General features: G+C 48.1%; 2 protein-coding genes across 6 annotated transcripts in view; one reads left to right on the top strand and one right to left on the bottom strand.

Annotated features, from left to right (window-relative positions):
* Positions 1 to 15,082, top strand: part of ACSBG1 (acyl-CoA synthetase bubblegum family member 1) — a 47,070-nt gene extending 31,988 nt beyond the window's left edge. The window contains exons 3-14 of one of the 2 annotated variants that reach the window (XM_007470040.1): positions 1,850 to 2,070; positions 2,542 to 2,618; positions 2,919 to 3,039; positions 7,976 to 8,056; positions 8,148 to 8,297; positions 8,650 to 8,826; positions 9,612 to 9,793; positions 10,791 to 11,021; positions 11,715 to 11,932; positions 12,636 to 12,775; positions 13,349 to 13,595; positions 14,822 to 15,082. In XM_007470040.1, the coding sequence (XP_007470102.1) occupies positions 1,850 to 2,070; positions 2,542 to 2,618; positions 2,919 to 3,039; positions 7,976 to 8,056; positions 8,148 to 8,297; positions 8,650 to 8,826; positions 9,612 to 9,793; positions 10,791 to 11,021; positions 11,715 to 11,932; positions 12,636 to 12,775; positions 13,349 to 13,595; positions 14,822 to 14,907 (1,931 nt within the window). In that variant the 3' untranslated portion in view covers positions 14,908 to 15,082. Of the gene's footprint in view, positions 1 to 1,849; positions 2,071 to 2,529; positions 2,619 to 2,918; positions 3,040 to 7,975; positions 8,057 to 8,147; positions 8,298 to 8,649; positions 8,827 to 9,611; positions 9,794 to 10,790; positions 11,022 to 11,714; positions 11,933 to 12,635; positions 12,776 to 13,348; positions 13,596 to 14,821 lie in introns of both variants that reach the window. The other variant, XM_007470039.1, reaches the window with a different exon arrangement.
* Positions 15,083 to 17,140: 2,058 nt separating this feature from the next.
* The window catches only part of IDH3A (isocitrate dehydrogenase (NAD(+)) 3 catalytic subunit alpha), a 20,914-nt gene continuing 15,077 nt past the window's right edge, over positions 17,141 to 22,977 (bottom strand). The window contains exons 8-12 of one of the 4 annotated variants that reach the window (XM_007470036.1): positions 22,379 to 22,481; positions 22,212 to 22,276; positions 21,127 to 21,211; positions 20,540 to 20,692; positions 17,141 to 17,901 (exon numbers count right to left, since the gene is read on the bottom strand). In XM_007470036.1, the coding sequence (XP_007470098.1) occupies positions 17,818 to 17,901; positions 20,540 to 20,692; positions 21,127 to 21,211; positions 22,212 to 22,276; positions 22,379 to 22,481 (490 nt within the window). In that variant the 3' untranslated portion in view covers positions 17,141 to 17,817. The remainder of the gene's footprint in view (positions 17,902 to 20,539; positions 20,693 to 21,126; positions 21,212 to 22,211; positions 22,277 to 22,378; positions 22,482 to 22,977) is intronic. The other 3 variants (XM_007470035.1, XM_007470037.1, XM_007470038.1) reach the window with 3 other exon arrangements.

The raw sequence follows: 22,977 nt of genomic DNA, 5'->3' as shown, positions 1-22,977 counted from the left end.
AATGGAGCTAGGAGGAGAAAGACTTTCCTAGGTCACACAGCAGGGAGTGGCAGAACGGAATTGGAACCCAGGTCGACCTGACTCCACAGCCTGTGTCTTTGCCCTGGTCTGCTCATGTGAATGGACTTTCACCTTGTACAGGGGCTGGAGACCCTAAGGAGGTTGATCACTGGGATCTGCCAGGCTGGGGTCCCGGGATATGGGAAAGGGGCTTAGAGATGTCTGAGAAGTGATTGGAGAGGGGTCCTCAGCGGCCCTGGCTCACGCCTCCACCTGGGGATGTGGGTCTCAGTCTGGGGAGGTGGTGGACGCCAGCCAGCATGGTTCTGACTTCTGTCAGTACATAAGGCCTGGCACTGGGTGACCTTCTCTCTGCCCCAGCCCACATTCCCAGGCTGACATTCCCCTGCCTCAGACATTCCCTTCTTCTGCTTGGGCCGGAATATGTCCCCTTGTCCCCCATCCTTGGCCTCCATGGGAGGAAGGATGGGCTCTCCTGTCCCAGCCCCAGGACCTTTACCTCTTTCTGCCAACTTCAGGGTCCACATGAAACCTTAGAGTGTTGAACAGGAGAGACAAGGTCATCAGTCCATCTGCTGCCTCGGGAAAGGGCTGGTCACAGGACCCCTGTTGGTCCCGCCTCGAGATGGACATCCAAGGAGGTGGGACCTCTCCATCTCAGCATGGGTCTGGCTAGCAGGTGGCAGGGTAGCCCCTGTGGTCCTAGTCAGCACTCACTCCCCCACCCTTGGGTCACCTTTTTAGAATGACCGCCATGGCCCCAAAAAGTGGCCTCATGGACAAAAGGATCTAGACCACCCATCCAAGCCTCCTTTGCAAATGATCTGGAGAACTTAGAAAAAGGAGGAAGAACAAAAGTGTGCATTTATTGAGCCATATGCCAAGGCTATATGCCATAACTTGGCATAACTATATGCCAAGGCTTTTTCATTTTTTTGACCCTCATATCATCCATGAGAACTAAACCCTCACCTTTCTCCTGAGAAAACAGACTCAGAGGTTCAACGGCTCACCTCACATCTCATATACTAAATGTTAAAGCTCTGTTCCCACCTACCGCACACAGTAAAAAAGGCTAGGTTGTGCCTGGGACACTGTCCCAAGTGTGAGCATTGGCATCAGCCATACCTTTCCCACTGTGTGACCTTGGGGAAATGACTGAACCTCTCTGAGCTGCAGCTGCCCCATCTGTAAAATGGGGCTACCAGACCCATGTTGTGCAGACTAGATGAGATCCCCATGTGAGGGATTCACATGGGGCTTGGCACTAGGCAAGAATGAGCAGAGATGGTTAGATTATTTCCTGGGACTGGGAAATTTTCCACGCTAGTGATCAGAGCCTGCTGGTTTTCAGTCTCCTCTAACCCCTTGGAAGGGGCTATTTTTGATGCTTTGACCTTCTGTCAATTGGGTCTGTCCCCAACCCATTCTCAGGAGGCAGAGGAAGGGTAGAAACCCCAAAGGATCTGATAGTCCCACTCTTCTGGGGCAGCCACAAATCCACTGCAGACTGCCCACCCTCAGGGGGCAAATCCCAGCTGGCATGAAAGCAGGAAAATGTCTATAGGGTCCCCAAGGCCTCCTCCTCCCCTCCAGCTATTCTCTCTCCTCTTCCTTGCTGCATCCCTAGAGGCTTGCCCATCCTTCAAGGCTGTCAGACCTCCCCCTCCAGGGAGCCTCCTGGTGTGTCTGCCAGCCCCCTTGGCCCAGTGCCCAAGGCATTGTTGGGACCAGAGGCCTGGGAGCTCTGCTTAAGGTAGGACCAAGGGTCCCCTGGGGACAACCCTGGGCTGGCACGATCCAAGCTGTGGTCTCCCGGACCCTGCAGAGGAGGCACTGTGGACAACTCGGGCCGATGGGCGCGTCCACCTGCGCATAGACCCCAGCTGCCCACAGACTCCCTACACTGTGCATCGGATGTTCTGCGAGGCTCTGGACAAGTACGGGGACCTCAGCGCTCTGGGCTTCAAGCGACAGGGCATGTGGGAGCACATCTCCTACAACCAATACTACCTGCTGGCCCGCAAAGCCGCCAAGGGCTTCCTAAAGGTGAGGGAGCCCCTCAAGGCACAGCCTCTTCCCTCCCCAGCCCTGCCTTCCAGCTCTGGCCCTCACAGGCCTCCTTCCGACGCCCCACTGGGCAAGCCCTTAGAAAGGATAACAGTAAAAACCAGCCCATTTATTGAGCTAATTGTCCACTCTGGCCTGGTGCTGAGGGTTTACGTTCACTGGGCCCTTGCCATGTGCCAGGATGTGACACGAGCTTCTCATTTTTTGTCCCATTCAAGGGGCCTGGGAAGCCTGGTGCACTGGGTTGAGGGCTGGGCTCCCCAGGAAGGCCCTGGGAGGGGGAGCAAGGGCTGTTGAGTGACTCGTCCCCCAGGGCACTCTCTAATGAGGGAGGCTGGGAGGGTGGTCCCTCAGGTGGGCGGCAGGGTCCCTGCAGTTTGGAAGGGGGGCTTGGTGAGAATGAGAGGCTGACCCAGCCTGTCTGCCTTTGGCCTGGAGCTCGGCCTGGAGCGGGCCCACAGTGTGGCCATCCTCGGCTTCAACTCCCCGGAGTGGTTCTTCTCGGCAGTGGGCACAGTATTCGCAGGGTGAGTGGCTGAGGGAGGGCCCGGGTCTCCAGTGGGTTGGAGGTGGGCAGAGAGCGGAGTAAGGGTCGTTATCTCTTTTTAGGGGCCCCCAACCCCGTCCCCAACATCCCATCTCTTCCCCGGGGCCCTCTCCAGCACCACCTTTGTCCCCGCTCTGCCTGGGGCGACTGTGCTGAGCTGCCTCTCTGGGCCACGGAGCTCTCTGGGCCTGGGGGCTGTGGGTGTGTCGGACAGGGGGCTGGGCCAAGGGGGTGGCCCACTGCACCTGCCCAGACACGCATCCTCCTGGATCTCCTGCAGTGGCATCGTCACTGGCATCTATACAACCAGCTCCCCTGAAGCCTGCCGGTACATCGCCCATGACTGCCGTGCCAACATCATCGTGGTCGACACACAGAAGCAGCTGGAAAAGATCCTGAAGGTTTGGGGGAATGGGACCAGGGCCACGGGGGTCAGGCTGGGCGTCCTCACAGACGTCCAGCTTACAAAGGGCTTTTCCACCCTCCCTGCCAGAATCCTCCATCATTCTCAACAGCAACCCGCCCCACCACACGCACACAGAGCAAGGCAGGGCAATGGCTGCCGACCCATTTGCCAGGTCTGAAAATTGAGGCCCAGAATGTCCAAGGGACATCCCCCACATCCCCCAGCCAGCCTGCTGTTCCCCATGGCTTTCCCTTCAGGGAAGGGTTGTGTGCCCTGAGGGTGGCTCAGGGCTCTGACACGTGAGCACCCAAGTCTGAGTCTCAATGGCGAGTGGGGGTATGGGCTGCCACAGGGTGGGGCTTGGGCTAAGCCACAGCAAGTGCCGCAGGGTCTTCTGAAGACAGCAGGGCACCAGAGGGGCTCAACAGTGCCTCTTGGGGCAGCTGGGTCTTTTCTGGAGCATTGATGCCTCCTGATTCAGTTAAGGTCCCTCCCTGATTGGCTCTGCCCCCATGGGCACCACGCTGGCATGCAGTGGCCTGAGGGCACCCCTGTGCCCCAGCTACACCCAGTAGCCTGCAAGATCCTCCAAGGCTCCCTGCATCTCAAAGGAGGCTCCCGGGTTAACTTGTTGGCTTGGCCCTAGTTCTGGAGATATCACCTGGACCTCAGGTCCCCACCTGTACCTGAGGGCGGGAGAAGTGGTCTCCAACCTCCTAGGACTGTGGGATCTGGATCGCAGGACGGGCCTTCCCTCAGCTTGCGTGAAGTCCTTTTCTGTCTCCACTCCTTTTGAACCCTGTTGTCAGGGTTCCCTCATTCTGAGGGCCTCCATTCTGTCTGATTTGGATAAATGCTTGAGATTGGGGGAGGAGATGTGGGTGCAGATAAAGTGGCCCAAAGTGAACGGCTCTGAGAGACTGAGGTGAACCCGAGCTGTCCTCAGCACCCCCTTTCGCCCTCCCCCTCCCTCGGGCCCTTCACTTCATAGAAAGGGGACAAATATTTAGAGAAGAGTGCACAGCAGGGGTGTCCCAGGCCCCCTAGGACTCATTGGGGCCCTGATTTCCTCAGGTTTGGAGGCTTCATAGTTGCCAGAGGCCTCTGACCCAGGTGCCCCCGGGCCAGCTTTGCTTGAAGCCCCACTGGTTTAAGATTCCTTGGGAGCCTCAGCTACCAAGTAGCAATGGTGTTAGCTCTCGTCCTCAGCCTTACCCGAGGGAGTCACACACTCCTCAGCGTGGGCGCTCATGTCAGAACCCCAGGGTGGGGAGGGCAGTGGAGCTTTAAAAAGCCCCCCAATAGTTTTGCCCCATCCCTCAGGGAGACAACCCCTCTGCATAGATGGTTGATCTGATCCCAATGCCCTCCCCCTGCCCCATTTTGCCACTGAAGAAACCGAGGCCCAGACCTACTGAATCAGAAATGTCCACCCTAGGTAATTATTTAAAATTCGTATTATGAAACTTTCCAGATAAAAATAGAAGAGTGTAGTGGACCCTCATAGAGTGATCATCCAGATTTAATCATCGTCACTGTTTTTTTGTCACACTCATTTCATCAATTTACCTATTTTGCTGAAGTATTTGAAGGCAAATCTCCGACATCACAGCATTTCACCCCCCGAATATTTCAATACCTCTAAAATATATGACATTTTTCTTAATCACAGTAACTTTATCACCTTTATTTACACAAGTCAAAGAATTCTTTCATATCATCTAATACCAACGTCTTTTTACAGTTGATTCATTTGAATCAAGATCTAAACCAGGCCCATGTGTTGCATTTGGTGGTGTCTCTTAAGAGTCTTTTAATTCAAAACAAAGGCCCCACCTTTTGTTTCCCGTGCCATACACCAGTGTGGTCCAGGACCAACAGCATCCCCTGGGAACTTAGTTTCAGAACCCGCCCAGACCTACTGATTCCAGAACTCGGGGTATGGGGCCCACGCCTCCTGGTGATTCTGACACAGGCTCAAGTGTGAGAACCCCTGTCATTGACATGCTGCAGAAACTAGGTTAGCCGTCCTGAGCTGTTGTTCAGCTTGTCCCTCTAACCTCTGCACTTCCTGTTAGATGGCAAGTGTTGATGCATTTCAGATTAGACAGTGATTGGCAGGAACAACCCATAGGTGGCGCTGTGTACTTCCCATGGCACAACCTCAAGAGGCACGTGATGTCAGGTGGTACCTCGTAGTGAACTCTGAGTTTCATCCCTGGATTCCTGGGGTGGCTACCTGCTCATCCACTGTGACATTCCCCATCAGCCTTTCTCCACTGATGATCTTTGCCTGAATTAATTATTTCATGAGCCATGGGAAAATGTTTGTTTTCTAACTGATCAGCTGGGATTCTTCTCCAAAGGAAGAACTTTCTCTCATCACCTGGGACTCTTTGCTACCTGAAGCACCCCCATTTGTACACAGCAGGTGTGGTAGACAGAATAATGGTGTATGTTGGTGACTGTTCCACGCATATTTGAAAGAATGTGCATTCTGCAGTTGTTGGGTAGAATGTTTTATAAATGTTAATAATGTCAACTTGATTGATAGTGTTCTAATGTTGTTTAAGTCATCTATATCCCTGTTGATTTTCTGTCTACTTGTTCTAACAAATACTGAGAAAGGGAACGTTGAAATCTCCAGTTATTGTTGTGGATTATCTATTTATCCTTCTGGTTCTATCTTTGCTTCGTGTATTTTGAAGCTCTGTTATGTATACACATATTTAGGTTGTTATGCCCTCTGGATGAATTAATCCCCTTATCATTAAGAAGTGTCCCTCTTTATCTCTGGCAACTGTTCTTCCAAAGATACTTTGTCTTAAATTAATATAGCCACTCCAGATTTCTTATGATCAATGTTTGCATGGTATATATGTTTGCATTGTTTCACTTTTAACCTACCTGTGTCCTTATATTTAAAGCAAGACTCTTATAGATAGCATATAGCTGGGTCATGCCTTTTAATCCAGTCTGACAAAATTGTCTATAAAACTACCAGTTGGCTGTTTTGCATTTGTCCGATCCATTCTTTGATCCTTTTCTCCCCTTTCATGACTTCTTTTGGATGGAGTTTTCTGTTTTTATCTTGGTTTGTTTTTGAGTATTCCATACTATCCATTGGTTTACTAGCTCTCCCTCTAGTGTTTGCTCTAGGGCTTACACTATGAAACTTTAACTCATCGCAGTCTACTTTCAAATAATATTATAATATAATATTGTACTACTTTACATATAATGTAGGAATCTTACAGCAGTGTACTTCCTTCTCTCTCCCATACTTTGTGCTATTGTCATTTATACTTAAATTCTATGTGAGTTGTAACCCCTGCAATGCAGTATTTTAAACCGTCAAGTATCATTCAAAGAAATTTTAAAGGGAGGAAAAAATGTCTTTTTATTTACCCACGTATTTGCCATTTCTGGCACTCTTCATCCCTTTATGTCGACCCCAAGTTTTCATCTGGTTCATCTTCCTTCCTCCTTAAGAATTTTCTTTCTTTTTTTTGATTTTACTTTTTTTATTGGGGTACAGTTTTTTACAATGTTATGTTAGTTTCTACTGTACAGTGAAGTGGAGTTCCCTGTGATATACAGCATGTTCTTATTAGTTATCTATTTTATACACATTAGCATATATGTCAATCTTCAACATTTCTTGTAATACAAGTCTGAAGGCAATGCATTCTGTCAGCTTCTCTTTGTCTGAAAACTTGTTCATTTTTGCTTTCATTTTCTGAAAGATATTTTCATTTAGTTTATAGTCCTAGGTTGACAGGGTTTCTTTTTTTTCTTTCAACTCTTTAAAGACTTCATCCCAATGTTTTCTACTTTGCATAGCTTCTGATAAGAAGTCTATAATTTCTTATCTTTGTTCCTTTCCACATGCTGTATCTTGATTTTCTGGCCACTTTTAAGATTTTTTCCTTTGTCACTGGTTTTCAACAGTTGGATTATGTTGTGTCTTGGTGTGGTTTTTCTTTGTAATTATTCTGCTTGGGGTTCACCAGGAGTCTTGAATTGATGGATTTACAGTTTTAATCAAACTTGGAAATTTCTCAGACGTTTTTCAGTTAAAAAAAAAAATATTTCCTGGGACTCCAATTACACATACGTTAGACTTCTTAGTTTTCTCCTGCAGGTTAATTTTTTCCATTTTTTTTTCTCTCTTTCAATTTCATTTTGAGACTTGTGTTTAATTAAGCCTTTCAGAGCAGGTTTAGATAGCCTTTCCTCTAAGGCTAATTTAGCCCCAGACCTAAGACCTGACCCTTCTGGGGTCTCTATCTCCAGAGGTCCCTCCACTCTGGCTGACAGAGACACAAACAGTTCTGGCCCCGTACATGCTCTTATTTGTTTTCTAGCCCCAGTCATTGATCTTCCTCCAGCATTTATTCTTCATCTAGTTTCATGGAGTTTCACCTATGCCTGTGTAGGTTGATAATCCGCCAAAGAATCAAGATGACCCCTAAAGAAATTTCTAGAACTCTTTCTCTGCATAGTTCTCTCCTGTCTGATATTCTGTCCCACAAATTCTAGGCACCCCAGCTTTCCTGAACTCTGACCTCTGACACCTCAACTCAGTGAGATAACTGAGCTCTGGTTTCCCTCTACCCTTTCCTCTCTTCTCTTTTCTGCAGTCACACAGTCCCCTGTTGCACTCAGCCAGGCCCCAGGTTGTCTGGTTTTCCTTTAATAGAAGTCATTCCTTGCCCCCTGCTTATCCCACCTTTGCTGCTCCAAAGTTCTCATGATGGGGAACCATGCATGAAGGGTGGCAAGTGTCCTGCTGAGTGAAAGGTCAGAGCTGGGGACCAACAACCTTTGCCACAAGGTGCCTGCCAGGCTGACTAACACCTGGAGATGGGGCTCTTCTCAAGAGGTGACTTTTTAAAATGAAACCCCATTTATTTTTCCTGTCAATACAGATCTGGAAAAACCTGCCACATCTGAAGGCAGTAGTGATATTTCAAGAACCTCCTCCGACAAAGATGGCCAATGTGTACACGGTATGGGTAGAGGGCTCATGTGAGGTAGGTGGGGTCTGTGTGAGCCTGCCCAGCTCACCTAGGCTGCCTGCACTCTCCCACCTGGCTGCAGATGGAGGAGTTCATGGATCTGGGGAATGAGGTGACTGAGGAGGCCCTGGACACCATCATCAATGCCCAGCAGCCTAACCAGTGCTGCGTGTTGGTCTACACGTCAGGCACCACTGGGAACCCCAAGGGCGTGATGCTGAGTCAAGACAATGTAGGACAGATGCCCAGATGGGTGGGGGTGGGCTATGGGTGGATCTGGGCAGTGGCCCTGCCCTAACAACTCCCAGGGAGTTTCCTTCAGCCCCTCAGCTCAGGGAGCTGGGATAAGTAGGACAGCCCTTAAGTCTGTGGTACAGACTGAGCCCAGCAAAATGGTGGGGATTGGGAGGGGGAGGCCTGTCCCAGGGTGTTTCCTGCAGAGATGCCCAGGAGGGTGAACAACCTCTAGGGTGTTCAAAGAACACTCCAGAGAAATAGCCCAAACCCACGGGGTGGCCACAGATGTGAACACTTCCAGGGCTGGCTTTGTAGACACTGCCAGGACCCATCTGCCTGTCCACCAGATCACATGGACAGCACATTATGGCAGCCAGGCCGGTGACATCCAACCCGCAGAAGTCCAACAGGAGGTGGTGGTCAGCTACCTGCCCCTCAGCCACATTGCTGCCCAGATCTATGACCTGTGGACAGGCATCCAGTGGGGGGCTCAGGTCTGCTTTGCTGAGACTGATGCCCTGAAGGTCAGTCTGCCTCTATGCCTAAGTGGGTGTCCAAGTGTGTGTGCAAGGGCCTGCCCGAGTGTGTGCTTGTGTCTGTGGGCCCTGTGTGTGCATCATGAGCATGCCGGTTCCCCGTGTGTTTATCAGTCAGAATTCTTTCAACTGCAGTTAGCACAGCCTGACTCAGATGACCAAACAAGAAGGGAAACTGATGATATTACATAAAGGAAAGTTGAGTCAGAGTGGTCTGTGGGTCCACAGTGCCATCTAGGACGGGCCACCCTCAGAGTAAGATCACAGGATGGTCACAGATGGCCACGGCCCTGCCCTGCATCCCAGCCTCATAAACTACACCTGTGCTTGGGATCCTTCTTTTAACAATGAGGAGAACGTCCCCAGAGCCCCCTAGCAGATTTCCCCCTCCCCTACATTGGCCCAAATGTTGTCCCATGTCCATTCATCAACCAGTCACTGCTTAAGGGAATGGGATTACCATGTTTGAGTTAGACTAATAAAAAGTCACTGCCCCCAGGACTGGGAGGGGACTGAGGTACTTCTGAAGCATCTGGCCACCCTGGTACCTGAGCTACATCAAGGTCCTTTTAGCAAAGAAGAGCAGTGAGTAGATGGCTGTTGAGTCGTAGCCAACAGTATGTGACATGAGTTGCATGTGGTGTGTGCGTACACCTGTGTGAGCTACTGTATACAGGATGCCTGCGTGTGTGCACGCTGACTCTGGTTACAGGGGCCTGCTGGCTCCCGGCCGGCTCTGAACCACAGCCCTGTCTCTCACTGGCTGCGAACAGGGGAGCCTGGTGAACACGCTGAGGGAAGTGGAGCCCACATCCCACATGGGGGTGCCGCGGGTGTGGGAGAAGATCATGGAGCGGATCCAGGAGGTGGCGGCTCAGTCTGGCTTCGTCCGGCGCAAGATGCTGCTGTGGGCCATGTCGGTGACCTTGGAGCAGAACCTCACCTGCCCGAGCAGGTAGAGGGCCAGGGGGCAGGAGGCCTGGGGAGGCAGCAGGGCTGGGTCATAACCCCAGGACACAACCTAGGATCTGATAGGCCAGGTTTGTCCAAGCCCCATTGGCCAGCCTTGTCCAGACCCCTGCACAGAGGCCCCATCAGTGGCTGGGCTTGAGCCCCTGTTCTCTTGCCAGATCCCACAGGAGACCATCACCCCATCTTTGGGTCTGACTGCAAGGACTGACTTGCTCCCTCTGGGGTGGCAGTTACCTCCCTGGGAGCAGCTCCTGGCAGCCTCCTGAGGGGTCTCCTCCTGACTTCAGTAGGTGGCTATAGAGAAGGGGCCACAGTGATGGGGTTTTTCCAGCCTTCCCATAATCCAAAGTGACCACTCATCTCTCGCCCACAGCCTTTCGATTGCTTTAAAATTCCCAACCAGTGCTGTGGGAGGATCAATGGCATAAATCTGGCCTGTTCCAATTTAGAAATATTTTCCATTACTAGTGTGTCTGTGAAACGGTATCATGTCTCATGAGACATGTACACGTGTCTATGCACTTAGGGCTTCATTTGCACAGACATGAAAAGTGAATATGCATGAATGACCCATTCAAGAGCTTCAAATGGGATCAGACACATGTTTGTGTCTGTGCATATATACTTCAAGTCTCTGCAAGTGTGTATTACTGTGTGTGCGAACTTGCGTGCATCTGTGTTGTGTGTGCAAGCATACACAGCTGAATCTGGTTTTCTAACTTCCCAGCTCAAGACGTGTTTGCACATAACTATGTGTACACACCTAGGAGTGCATGCATGTTCACAGGCAGGGCCAATGTTAAAAATATTTAGCAGTGGATTCAGCATCGCCACTAACCAATCAGAAGATCATTGGAACGGCCATTCCGGGTACCCACCGAACACCCACCCTTTTAATGCAAGAGTATGTGTGTGTGTGTGTGTGTGTGTGTGTGTGTGTGTGTGTTGTCTTCTGTGAGCCATTCTCCCTCTCCCACCAGCGATCTGAAGCCCTTCACAACCCGACTGGCAGATTACCTGGTGCTAGCCAAAGTCCGCCAGGCACTGGGCTTTGCCAAGTGTCAGAAAAACTTCTACGGAGGAGCCCCCATGACCGCGGAGACACAGCACTTCTTCCTGGGCCTCAACATCCGCTTGTATGCGGGCTACGGCCTCAGCGAGACCTCGGGCCCTCACTTCATGTCCAGCCCCTACAACTACCGGCTCTACAGGTGTGGCCCAGGTTTCAGCACATATGCCGGCCCGCACGTCCTGGCTGACACCCTTCAGTGCCCCCCCCTGCTGATTAGGTCCCTGAGCCCAGGCCACTGGACTATGGGTCCCTGAGTGCCAACAGCTCTATCTTGGGCCAAGTCCCTTGGCCAGGCCTGAGTCTCGTGGGGATGGTCTCTGCGACAGTGTCACTTGGGTCTGTGGTTGCAAAGAGGCTTGCAGCCCAGGGGCTCCCTGAGCAGGGCTCTGATGGAGGAATTTCCCTTTGGCCTCTCCCTCCAGTAGGGTGGGGTGTGTTAGAGGGTGTCCCAGCATTGCTGGTAGCCCTGGTTTCATCTGGGATGGGAGCTGGGGGGACTGGGCCGGTCCTCTGGTGTGGGGTAGGGGGCAATCAGCTCTAGGGAGTGAGTTGAAGGATTCTCTGTTGTGCTTAAATACCTCCCCTCCCTGCTTGCCCATCACGGTGCTTAAAGTTGTCCCATTAGGATTTCCCCCACTGATTCATTCATTCACCTAAAAACCTTTAACTGGCCCTACCTCTCAGCTCTGAGGACCCTATTAAATTACAAAAGTCCTGGGAAAGGACTTTCTAGCCATCGGTGAAGACTAGATGGATCAGACCAGGGGCTGATCCAGGGCTTGGAGGAAACTGCTCCCTCTGACCATGCCTCCCGGCCCCTCCATCCCCCCAGCTCCGGCAAGGTGGTGCCGGGCTGCCGGGTGAAGCTGGTGAATGAGGATGCAGAGGGCATCGGAGAGATCTGCCTGTGGGGCCGCACGATCTTCATGGGCTACCTGAACATGGAGGACAAGACATGTGAGGCCATTGATGCCGACGGCTGGCTGCACACGGGCGACTCAGGCCACCTGGACGCCGACGGCTTCCTCTACATCACTGGGCGTCTCAAAGGTGAGCGCCTCTGGCTGGGTTCGAGGCTGTGCTGGGACGTCGGAGGAATTACACTGCCACCACAATTTATACCCACTACAAGTGTTGAGCCCTTATTAAGTGCCACACACCTTGAATGACATCATTTTACTTACTATTGTCTCCCATGGGAAAGATGCTATCATTACCTCCACTTATTAATGAGGACAACCAGAGAGTTTAAGTAACTTGCCCAAGGTCACCCAGCTTGTAAATGACAGAGCTGAGATACAAACTCCCTAGATAAACAAGGCAAGTCTTTCCAGAAAATTTGAGGACATAAATATGTGTTTTTATATGCAAACATGGATATGAGGCAGAGTAGAACACAAATTGGACATAAAATTTAAAATAGAGCATGAGATTTCAAAGAAATTTCCCATGAACAGCTCGGCTCTCCCAGGCAAGTACGTTGGGGACACCTCCATGGAAGAGGTGCTTTGCATTACTTTGCCCAAGTGGATACAGTGCCCTCAGCACCCCTGTGGGAATCCCATGCCCCAACTTCCCAGGGGAAACTGAAGCTCGGTGAGTGGGTAAACACCTTTCTGGAAATCACGCAGGCAGATGTGTGATCGAGCCTGGGTCCTGCTTAGAGGGTCGGCTCTCCAGGCAGAGTCTGGGTGCACTTGGCCTGAGCACCTGGACTAAAGCCTGTGCCGGGGGCCTGGCCTTGCCTCCCCAGAATTGATCATCACGGCTGGCGGGGAGAATGTGCCCCCTGTGCCCATTGAGGAGGCCGTGAAGACAGAGCTACCCATCATCAGCAATGCCGTGCTGATCGGGGACCAGAGGAAGTTCCTGTCCATGCTGCTCACCTTGAAGGTGTGTCGTGGGGGCGGTTCTGGCTCTGGAGGAGCAGCCAGTGGGTGGTCTGTGGGTCTGGCCCCAAAAGAAGCCATGTTCAGCCAGGGCATGTCTGGATCTCATGACTGTATTCTGGAATACCTAGTCAGTGCTGCCTGCCCTAAGGGGCAGCCGTAGCGCATGGAAATCCCTTCTGCCCCTGGTAATACCGTTACTAGTATGCTGCCCCGATGATCTTCTGTGTGTCCCAGTACAGTCCAGTTTACACAGCGCTGCTGCCCTCAGTCCCCTCAGCAGATAACCAATCTGGTATATGATACCAGGGTAGCAGACGGGGCCAGAATTATGGTCCCTGTTTTAAAAGATGATCTCACTGGCTGAGGTCATCTCAATCTCAGGCCTCCCTTCCTTCCACCCCACCACGGGGCCCAACGCAGTCTGAGTAGCATCCCACTCATTCTAGAACCGTCTCTTTGAAACAGAGCTCACAGCGATCCACGTCCTTGACGATCAGCCGTGCGACCTCCTCCAAGACCAGGGCACACATCTTGTGGAGTGAGGCTTGGTTTTGATCTATCTCTGGCTTTTCAGTGCACTCTGGATCCTGATACCTCTGACCCAACTGATAATCTGACCGAGCAAGCTGTGGAGTTCTGCCAGAGGGTGGGCAGCAAAGCCACCACGGTGTCGGAGGTCGTGGGGAAGAAGGGTGAGGCCGTGTATCAGGCCATTAAAGAGGGGATCCAGAGAGTCAACATGAATGCAGCTGCCCGACCCTACCACATCCAGAAGTGGGCCGTTCTCGAGAGGGACTTCTCCATTTCGGGTGGAGAGTTGGGTAGGTGTTTTCTTTACACTATTGCAGGGGCTGTGCAGGAGGGCAGAGGCCATGGCAGAGCCTGGGAGGTGCCTACTAGGAAGCAGCCATGGCAAACAGAAGGTCCCTGACGGCACTTTGGATGACACCCACCTCCTTCCTGTGGGAGGACATTGATTGCTCAGTGCTTGGGCTTGTGGTTAGGTAGGGCCTGTTCAGTATATATGTGCTGGAATTCATTAATTTGAACCTATAACATTTAACTTTGTTTTGACTAAGGAACCATTTTCCCCTGAAGTCACAATGGGACCACCAGGCAGACACCAAGTTCCTGTTAGTGTTTGGGCTGGAGTCATCTGGCTCTAGGGAGTGATACCACCATAATCTTTTGTAAAGTCAGCTCATGCAACAGGTAAAGGGTGGAAGCCCTTCTGGACCATGGTCCATAGAACCAGAAAAGGCCTCTGGTGTGGCCTCAGTTGGATGGATGAAGTCGCTCTTGGCTGTAGCATCTTGGGGTGTTCACGGCACGGCGGGGTGGGTATGCAAATGGCTCCTTCAGTGAGATTCCCTCCTACCCATCAAGGCTGAACCCAGATGCAACTATCCACAGTAATGCTGAGCTGCTATCAGAGACCCTGAGCTTATCTGGTTGTCTTGTGCCAGCATATTGAATGCAAGGTCAACCAGATACGTGTCCTCTCTAAGCAGTTTATATAAATGGCTTTGACTTTGAAGTCTCCAGTTACACAGCCAAGTATGAGCTAGCAAAAAATGGAGTTGAAGCTACCCAAATCAGAGCCCTTTTAACCTTGCATCAGAGGAGAGAACCAAGGCCAAGAAAAGTGATATGAGGAAGACCTCTCATAAAGACCATGCCAGAGGCCCTCCCTGGCCAGGGCTTTCCCCTACCCCATCACAAGCAATCAAAGCATTACATCCAACATCGTATGAACTTTCACTGAAATGCAGAGATGATTTGCCTATCAGTTATTGTCATGTAAATTATCCCACTTCCTCTGTATTCTACCGGCCACTTAGACCAACCCTGGTACAGTGTGGGAAGGAGCCACACAAGGGTGTGACCATGGAGCAGGGATCACCATGGGCCATCTTGTAGGATGGCTACTTGTTGGTCTGGCTTAATTCCAGAGTGCTGGGACTCACTGAGTCTAGATGTTTACCACACACCTTCTCAGACATCTCAGAGCCCAGCCCTCACTCATTTCTTCCAATTTCTCTTTTAGGTCCCACAATGAAGCTGAAACGGCTCACAATCCTAGAGAAGTACAAAGATATCATCGATTCCTTTTACCAAGAGCAAAAAAAGTAATCAGGGGTCGTCCTTCCCGGGTTTCTCCTGAAGACGGCAGGCTGAGTATTTTCCTGACCCCACCCCCCCCAACCCAGGTCCTCTTCAGTCTGGGCACATGGACTTCTGGCAAGTCTGTTAGGTTCTCTGGGTCAGGTACGGTCCTGGCATCTACATTTGCCAGGTCTTATGCCGAGAGGCTTCACGTGTGGATAGTTTTAAAAGTATTGCTTTTTGTTTGGGTGACAAGTGAGATCAACTCTCTTTCCAGAATTAAAGGGCTGATCCTTTGGCCTTAGTTCCAGGTAGATTTAACAGGCTGCTAGCTCACTTAACAGGAGGCTGGGTGTTGGGGGAGGGGGGAGGGGGAAGACGGCTCGGCTAACCAGTGTGCCGCAGGGAAAGCGCTCAGTTGTAACTCACCTAACACCCAACTTACTCTGGAATCTTGTTGGACACTGCCGACCCCATCATCCCATTACCAGGCACTCCACCATACACACACCCACTGACTTTGATGCTTAATAAAACTGCTGCTGCCTATTTGGTTGTATTTAATGTGTAATTTGAAATTAAACTTTTTAACAGAACTGTCAACAAGTACCTGATTTTTTGTCAATAGAGCAGCAGATCAGTCCAGAGTAGTGGTTATTTAACCCACAGGACACTGTGCAATAATAGGTATACCAATGACCTCTAGTGCCCTGGAATAAGCAAAGGTGTGGGAGGAGGTCAAGTGGAGCATTCTAATGAAAGCAGTCAATTAGGTGCTAGTCTGTCACCACCATGCCACCCTGCCCACTCTGTTGTTTGTTTTGGCTGAGCCATACAGCCTGTGGAATCTTAGTTCCCCAACCAGAGATCGAACCCGTGTCCCCTCACCCTGCCTACTCTGAATACTTGAAGCAGCCATTCTTTTTTTTTTTTTTTCTCTTTTCTGCCTGCTGTATGCAGGCCTCTCACTATTGTGGCCTCTCCCGTTGCGGAGCGCAGGCTCCGGACGCGCAGGCTCAGCGGCCATGGCTCACGGGCCCAGCCGCTCTGTGGCATGTGGGATCCTCCCGGACCGGGGCACGAACCCGTGTCCCCTGCATCGGCAGGCGGACTCTCAACCACTGCGCCACCTGGGAAGCCCTGAAGCAGCCATTCTTAGTAGCAAACTGAGCCAAAATGACCTAAGGCATCTAAATGGGGAATCGGTAGAGAAAGCATACACCTCAATTCGTTTGGGAATTCTTTGTTAGCGTAAACCCAAGGATACACTGATAATTAGCACAATTCAATAAAACAGAAGCAGCAGTTTAAACAAAGTAAAACACATATAAGGTTGTAAGTCTGGTTACCAGCCTAAAAAAAGGACCCAGACAGGGGTATTTGTGGTTGTTAAGAAATCCCTTTGTGGGTTTCCCTGGTGGCGCAGTGGTGGAGAGTCCGCCTGCCGATGCAGGGGACACGGGTTCGTGCCCTGGTCTGGGAAGACCCCACATGCCGCGGAGTGCCTCGGCCCGTGAGCCATGACTGCTGAGCCTGCGCGTCCGGAGCCTGTGCTCCGCAACGGGAGAGGCCACAACAGCGAGAGGCCCGCGTACCGCAAAAACAAAAAAAACAAAAAAAACAAAGAAATCCCCTTGTGACCAGGGTACACAATGCAAAGCCACAGGTTTGCAATGTTACACAAGGGCCAAGAAGGACATGAGTTGCCTTTGGTGTGGGACCAAAGGGTTCCCTGAAAACAGTGACTTAGTGTCTGAAGATTAAAGAAAAATCATGCTAAGGATGGGGAATGGAGGAGGGATGGGGAAGTGCCTGAAGGTCAAAAGCTAAGGCAAGCCCCAGGTGGCACGATTTTGTGACTCATCTCAGCCTGAGTCTGCAACTCATTTTTTATTGGTGGTGCTGAGGCACAGGGTGGTAATTTGGTGTTTTGGGGAAGGGGTAGCCACTGAAATATAAAGTTAATAGCCAGCACCCCAGGGTCCTCAACTGCAGTCAAATTTTATATGGTCAGGCCTTTTAGCAGTATCAGTGGGAGTGTGGTCCACTTCCAGACAGAGACAGACACGCTGGGGAAGAGTGATCGCACACAATGGTCGGCTCCCATGTCTGACCGAGGGTCTGCACAGGGGATCAAGGGCTGCGTTACACACGATGCTTGATGTATGTCCAATGAAAAGGAAGGATCACTCCTTCATTAAAAGCTCTCGCCAGGAACAATCATCTCAAGATAAAAATAACTGAACACACAATGCATTTGTGTCTTTGTACCCGATACATTACCCATATCTTATTAACAAAAACTACATCTCTCATTATATATTTCTCGGATCTGAAGTCTTTATTCATACTCAGTAATTCATGTAAAGCACAAATCAGTCTTTACTTTCCATATTGCTAAGAAATATACCATATTCGCTGTTTTTGATGTAAACTTTCCCAGGAAATTTCTCTTGTGCCCATTTAGTTTTATAAGAATATCATCTTGTGCTAATATGTCAACATTCTATTTTATTTCCATTATATTTTTCATAAACCAAGGAAATCATTGTTTTTCTTGAAAAAGTTATATGTTTTCTCGTATTAATTCTGTATCACGATATTTACAGGTAAAGAAAAACTGTTGTAACTGAAGCGTAAAATGGTTAACAATGGCAAATGATACAGTACAGTCCACTTAGAGTTTTCAAAAAATGTGTACCAGATAGACATTTAATAAATAAAATAAGCACTTGGATAAAGTCCTTTGAAAGCAGCCCCAGGGACATCACCTGCATCCTCTGCACAGACTTTGTTAAGAAAAGGCCAGGTCTAAAAATGTACTCTGTCAAGAAACAAGCAACAAATGCATAAATGCATACATAATGGGAGGTATTCTAATACAGGCTGACATGGAGTCCGTTAGGAATGACTGAGGCAAAAGCATTTGTAGAAGCCTTAATCTAAATCTTTTACTCGGCGACAGATTTCTTCCGTGAAGTCTGAGCATTTTGCATTGCCTCCCAAATCTTTTGTTAAGCTCTGAGAAAAGGAAAAAGCAAAGATAAAAAATGTATCCACACATTAAACCAAAGCAAGGATGTTTTTATTTAAAGCTCTCAGTGAGATACCAGATGAGTGAGTTACCTGACTACTCTTTCATTTAGCTCCTCATTTCAAAGTGAGACCCACTCCACTGCCATCCACCTACCCCAGGACTTAGAAAAGCTAATTCGATAGTGTACACAGAAGCACGCTGGAAGAACAAGATGCTCTCACTACAAAGGGAAGCAGGGAGGCTTTCCAAAAATTTTCCCTTTGTCCATACAATAGACCCTAAGGAAGAATTCGATTACGGACACTAAAATGACAGCAAATCTAAAACAAGAGGTTGCATAAATTCCTTGAGGATTTTTAAATTTTTTTTTTTAAAGACACATTTTGACCTACTTTTGGAGGCTAAGAAACAAATACTAAGGAAATATTTAAATCACTTAACTCTTAAATTCCCCTCTTTAAGAAAGAAATCCTCCCATATTCTCTGTTTTCTACCAGCTTATACTCTCTTTACTCCCAAACGGAACTCAATATATTTAATTCTCTGTTTTCTACCAGCTTATATTCTCTTTACTCCCAAACAGAACTCAATATATTTAATTCTCTTGTCCCATCGCATCCTAAACAATTTAAAGGGCCTACTGTGTAATTTAGGCATCTCTCTGCTGGGCTCTATGAGTAGCTTCTCAAATACAGCGTCAGAATAAAAAATGTATATAATCACATGCCCTTCAATATGACTATATCAGGCTGTTAAAAACAAGCTTGGGTTTCTTATATTTTGGCCATAAGAATTTCAAATTACAGAATTTTTTAAAAAGAAGAAGCAAACCTTGAAGATATTATCATGCTAAGTGAAATAAGCCGGTCACAATGTTACAAATAGTATATGATTCCACTTACATGAGGCACCTAGAGTAGTCAAATTCATAGAGACAGAAAGTAGATGGTGGTTGCCAGGGGCTGGGGGAATGGCAGAAAATAGGTAAATTATTGTTTAATTGGGACAGTTTCAGTTTAGGGAAAATGAAGAAGTCTGGAGATGGATGGTGGTGAAGGTCGCACAATATGAAAAGTATTAATATTTAATACCAATAGACTGTGTGCCTCAAAAATTATTAAAATGGTCGATTTTATACTATGTATATTTTATCCTTTTTTAAAACGTTAGTTTTTTAAAAAAAGGAAGAGACCTCAGACTAGGGATCAGCCTTTCAGGCCCAGCCTTGTAAAGCCATGACCTCCTCTGTTCTCCCACTTTCAGAATAACTGATCACTACCCTCCTATGAGTCACAACTCCTTATGGAAACAGTGAAGCTTGTTGGGTAAGAGCCAGACTGGGTGTGAACCCCAACTTTGCCAGTTAGGAGCTGTGAGACCTTGGATAAACTTAATCTCTCTGTGCCTCGGTTTCCTCCTCTAAAAAATGGGCTTAATTACAGTATCTATGTCACATAGGAGTAGAGATTTGCTAAGATATATATAATGAATATAAAAATCACGAAAGTATTCAATAAATATCAGCCATTATTACTTCTATAAAACTTCTACATTACTTTTATATCACAGATGCACATAGTATAACATATAGCTCCACTGTATTACAGACACATCTGCATCTGTACTACTGCTAGATTCCAAGCTCCTTGAGGCCTGAGACCATACCTTATTCCTCATTTTATTATATTCTCCATACCTTATCATGTACGCAATAGATGTTTGCCGGGAAGAGGAAAAAGCTGCCAAGAAAAATTAATGGACTTGGCCAAGATCCCACAGGTAACAACAGGGTAACTGGGTGTGCACTGCTCTGACGCCCACACCACTGCTCTTTCCATTGCACCCTGGTGCCCCTACCACAGTGCTTCTCAGCCCTTCCCTGATGAAATACGTTAATCCTCTTTTCAGAAAATGCACACACGTGTGCAGAATGCCCGAGTTCACTCAGGGAGCCCACATTAAGAATGCCTGTTCGGGGCTTCCCTGGTGGTGCAGTGGCTGAGAATCTGCCTGCCAATGCAGGGGACACAGGTTCGAGCGCTGGTCTGGAAAGATCCCACATGCCGCGGAGCAACTGGGCCCGTGAGCCACAACTACTGAGCCTGCGCGTCTGGAGCCTGTGCCCCGCAACAAGAGAGGCCGCGATAGTGAGAGGCCTGCGCACCGCGATGAAGAGTGGCCCCCGCTTGCCACAACTAGAGAAAGCCCTCACACAGAAACGAAGACCCAACACAGCCCTAAATAAATAAATCAATTAATTTAAAAAAAAAAATAAAGAATGCCTGTTCGACATCCAATCCTTTGGCCCTCTTGAGAAGAACCATCATCGGTCCTTCACGCACATAAAACCCAAGGAGGGGGCTTCCCTGGTGGCGCAGTGGTTGGGAGTCCGCCTGCCGATGCGGGGGACATGGGTTCGTGCCCCGGTCCGGGAAGATCCCACATGCCGCGGAGCAGCTGGGCCTGTGAGCCATGGCCGTTGGGCCTGCGCGTCCGGAGCCTGTGCTCCGCAACAGGAGAGGCCACAACAGTGAGAGGCCCACATACCGGAAAAAAAAAAAAAAAAAAACCCAAGGAGGAAATGTATTTTACCCAGCAAAAGTGTGGCAACGTTACCAATACCTTCCCATCCTTAATTGTAGCAAAACATGCTGTCTCAATCTTTGCAGCGTGGTCAAAAAGCCCCATGTGGCGCAGCATCATCACGGCACTGAGCAGGAGGGCCGTGGGGTTGGCCATGTCCTTGCCCGCGATGTCTGGGGCGGTCCCGTGAACCTGCCCGGGTAGGGGGAAAAGAGAGCAGTCAGGAGGGAGACAGGAGCAAACAGCCCTCTTCCAGGGAAGCTGGGCTCTTAATCAGCTTTCCTCACCGATGAAAAATAGCTACCAAATAGCTGCTCAGACATGTCTTAGAAATAAAACCTCAGAAAAATAAAGAGCTAAAGAAATTCTTTTTTAAGTGCAAAAATATGGACTAACAATCTTATCCAGTCCAACTTTCAGTAAAATATTTTAACTGAGGAAGGATACATAATAAATAATAAGGATAAAAAAGAAATAAGAGGAAAACGAATGAATAAACCAAGCTTCATTTTCTTCTGACAACTGGAAAAACTCAAGAGTTAAAATATATTTATGCAGATAAGCCCTCCCGGGTTCTCATGTCATTCTGACTTGAATTCTGCTTCAGGTGTCACCAGGATCCTTACCGACTCGAAGATTGCAACTCCATTGGCTCCAATGTTGCCACTTGGTGTCACACCAAGACCTCCAATCAGTCCTGCACACAGGTCACTGGGGGCAGAAAAGCATTTCAAAGGATATTTTGAAAAATAAAACGTCTCACCTAGCACCCAGACTTTCATCTTTAAATACCATTCTCCACTAAAAGGAACCTGGGCTACTTAGGGAAATGACTGATTCCAGGACTACAGTTAGGAAAATATAGGATGAGCCTGAAGCACCTTATTGTGCCAGAAAGCAAATGATGGGCTGTGTCAAAAGGACAGAGACAGTTCAAAGGGACTCCCACTGGCCAAGTCTGCACAACATATGCATCAATATAAAAGATGATGGTGATGGATATAACCACTAAATAAAACAGAAACCAGGAGTCCAAATTGATATAGGTAAATAAGTAAACAAATAAGAGAGAAGGAAAAGCTTATCCTTACAGTAGAATGCCAACTAATACATGTAGAAGGAATGATGGACTTACAAAAGCACCATTTGACTACCATCACGTGTATGTGTGTAGAGACAAAGAGAGAAAAAAGAAGGAGGAGGAGGAGGATGAAGGGAGGGAAAAGGATAGAAGAAGAGAGAGAGAGAGAGAGAGAGAGAGAGGGAGCAATAAAGTAAGTCTGGTAAAATGTTAACATTTGGTGAATGTGGGTGCTGAGTACACAGGAATTCTTTGTACCATTCTTGCAACTTTTCTGTAAGTCTGAAATTATGCCAAAAGTTACAAAAAATTTATAAAAATCAACACCCACCTACCTAGCTATACATGATAAAACACTGAAATCAATCAATCAACCAACCAATAAAATATCTGTAAAATGGGAAGAGGGAACTAATAGTCAGGGAGCAAGAGCCCAGAGCTGATTTGGCAAATGAATGAATAACCCAACCAGCATATCACCATTGATGTCACCACCTGAATTGTCAGAATTCAACTCGTAGCTTGTAACAAATGCTGTATTTTATAATATTTGATTAAAATTTGTAAGCCACAATTTATTTTATGACACTTATCAATAAACTGTAGGCTAAAAGGTATAGCCAGACTCACCTAAGGATGTCTCCATACAAATTTGGCATAACAAGGACATCAAACTGGGACGGATCCTGGACCATCTACAAAAAATGCATTTGTGTGTTTAGCAATCAAAAACTGTGCACCACACGGACACACTATACACCACAAAAAGTGGCAGGTAAGTGTGAATATATACTTACATTCAAACATACTGTATCAAGGTACATCTCATTAAATTTAATATCTTTACAGTTTTCTGCAACTTCCCTGCATTTTTTCAGAAAAAGCCCATCTGACATTCGCCTGTATTTAATCAAATAAAAATTGTTGAAAGCAAAGACTTGCAGAGAGAGAAAGATCAAATCAGAGAAGTAAAGTAAGTTCAAGAAATTTAAGTTGCAGATATCTGATTTCAATTACAGTAAAATTAATTTTTTTTGGCAATCAGTAAAATGCAAATTTCAATGTTTTAGGATACTTCTGGAAGCACAAAAGGGTAAAAAATGTAATATAGTTTGATCATAATAAAGAAGACTATTTTTATAGTGTTATCCAGCAATATCTATTAAGAAGAAAACATTAAAATTGCCTTAAAAGGTTAACTTATTCAATTATTTAAATGGTTTTACTATTTTACATGCTCAACACTTTCCTTAGGTTAGGAAACCTGCTTCCTAATACACTGAGTTGGCCTTTAATACACTAGGGCTGAGAAGAATTCAAACTGCTAGAATAATACATCAGATAGTATTAGCACTATGAGAAATATTTTAAGCTCCTGAGCGGGGGGCCATCTCAA

The sequence above is a fragment of the Lipotes vexillifer genome, unplaced genomic scaffold, assembly GCF_000442215.2.
Source record: "Lipotes vexillifer unplaced genomic scaffold, Lipotes_vexillifer_v1.1 scaffold1484, whole genome shotgun sequence".
Classification (NCBI taxonomy): Eukaryota; Metazoa; Chordata; class Mammalia; order Artiodactyla; family Lipotidae; genus Lipotes; species Lipotes vexillifer.
This window is presented reverse-complemented; position numbering and strand designations above follow the sequence as displayed.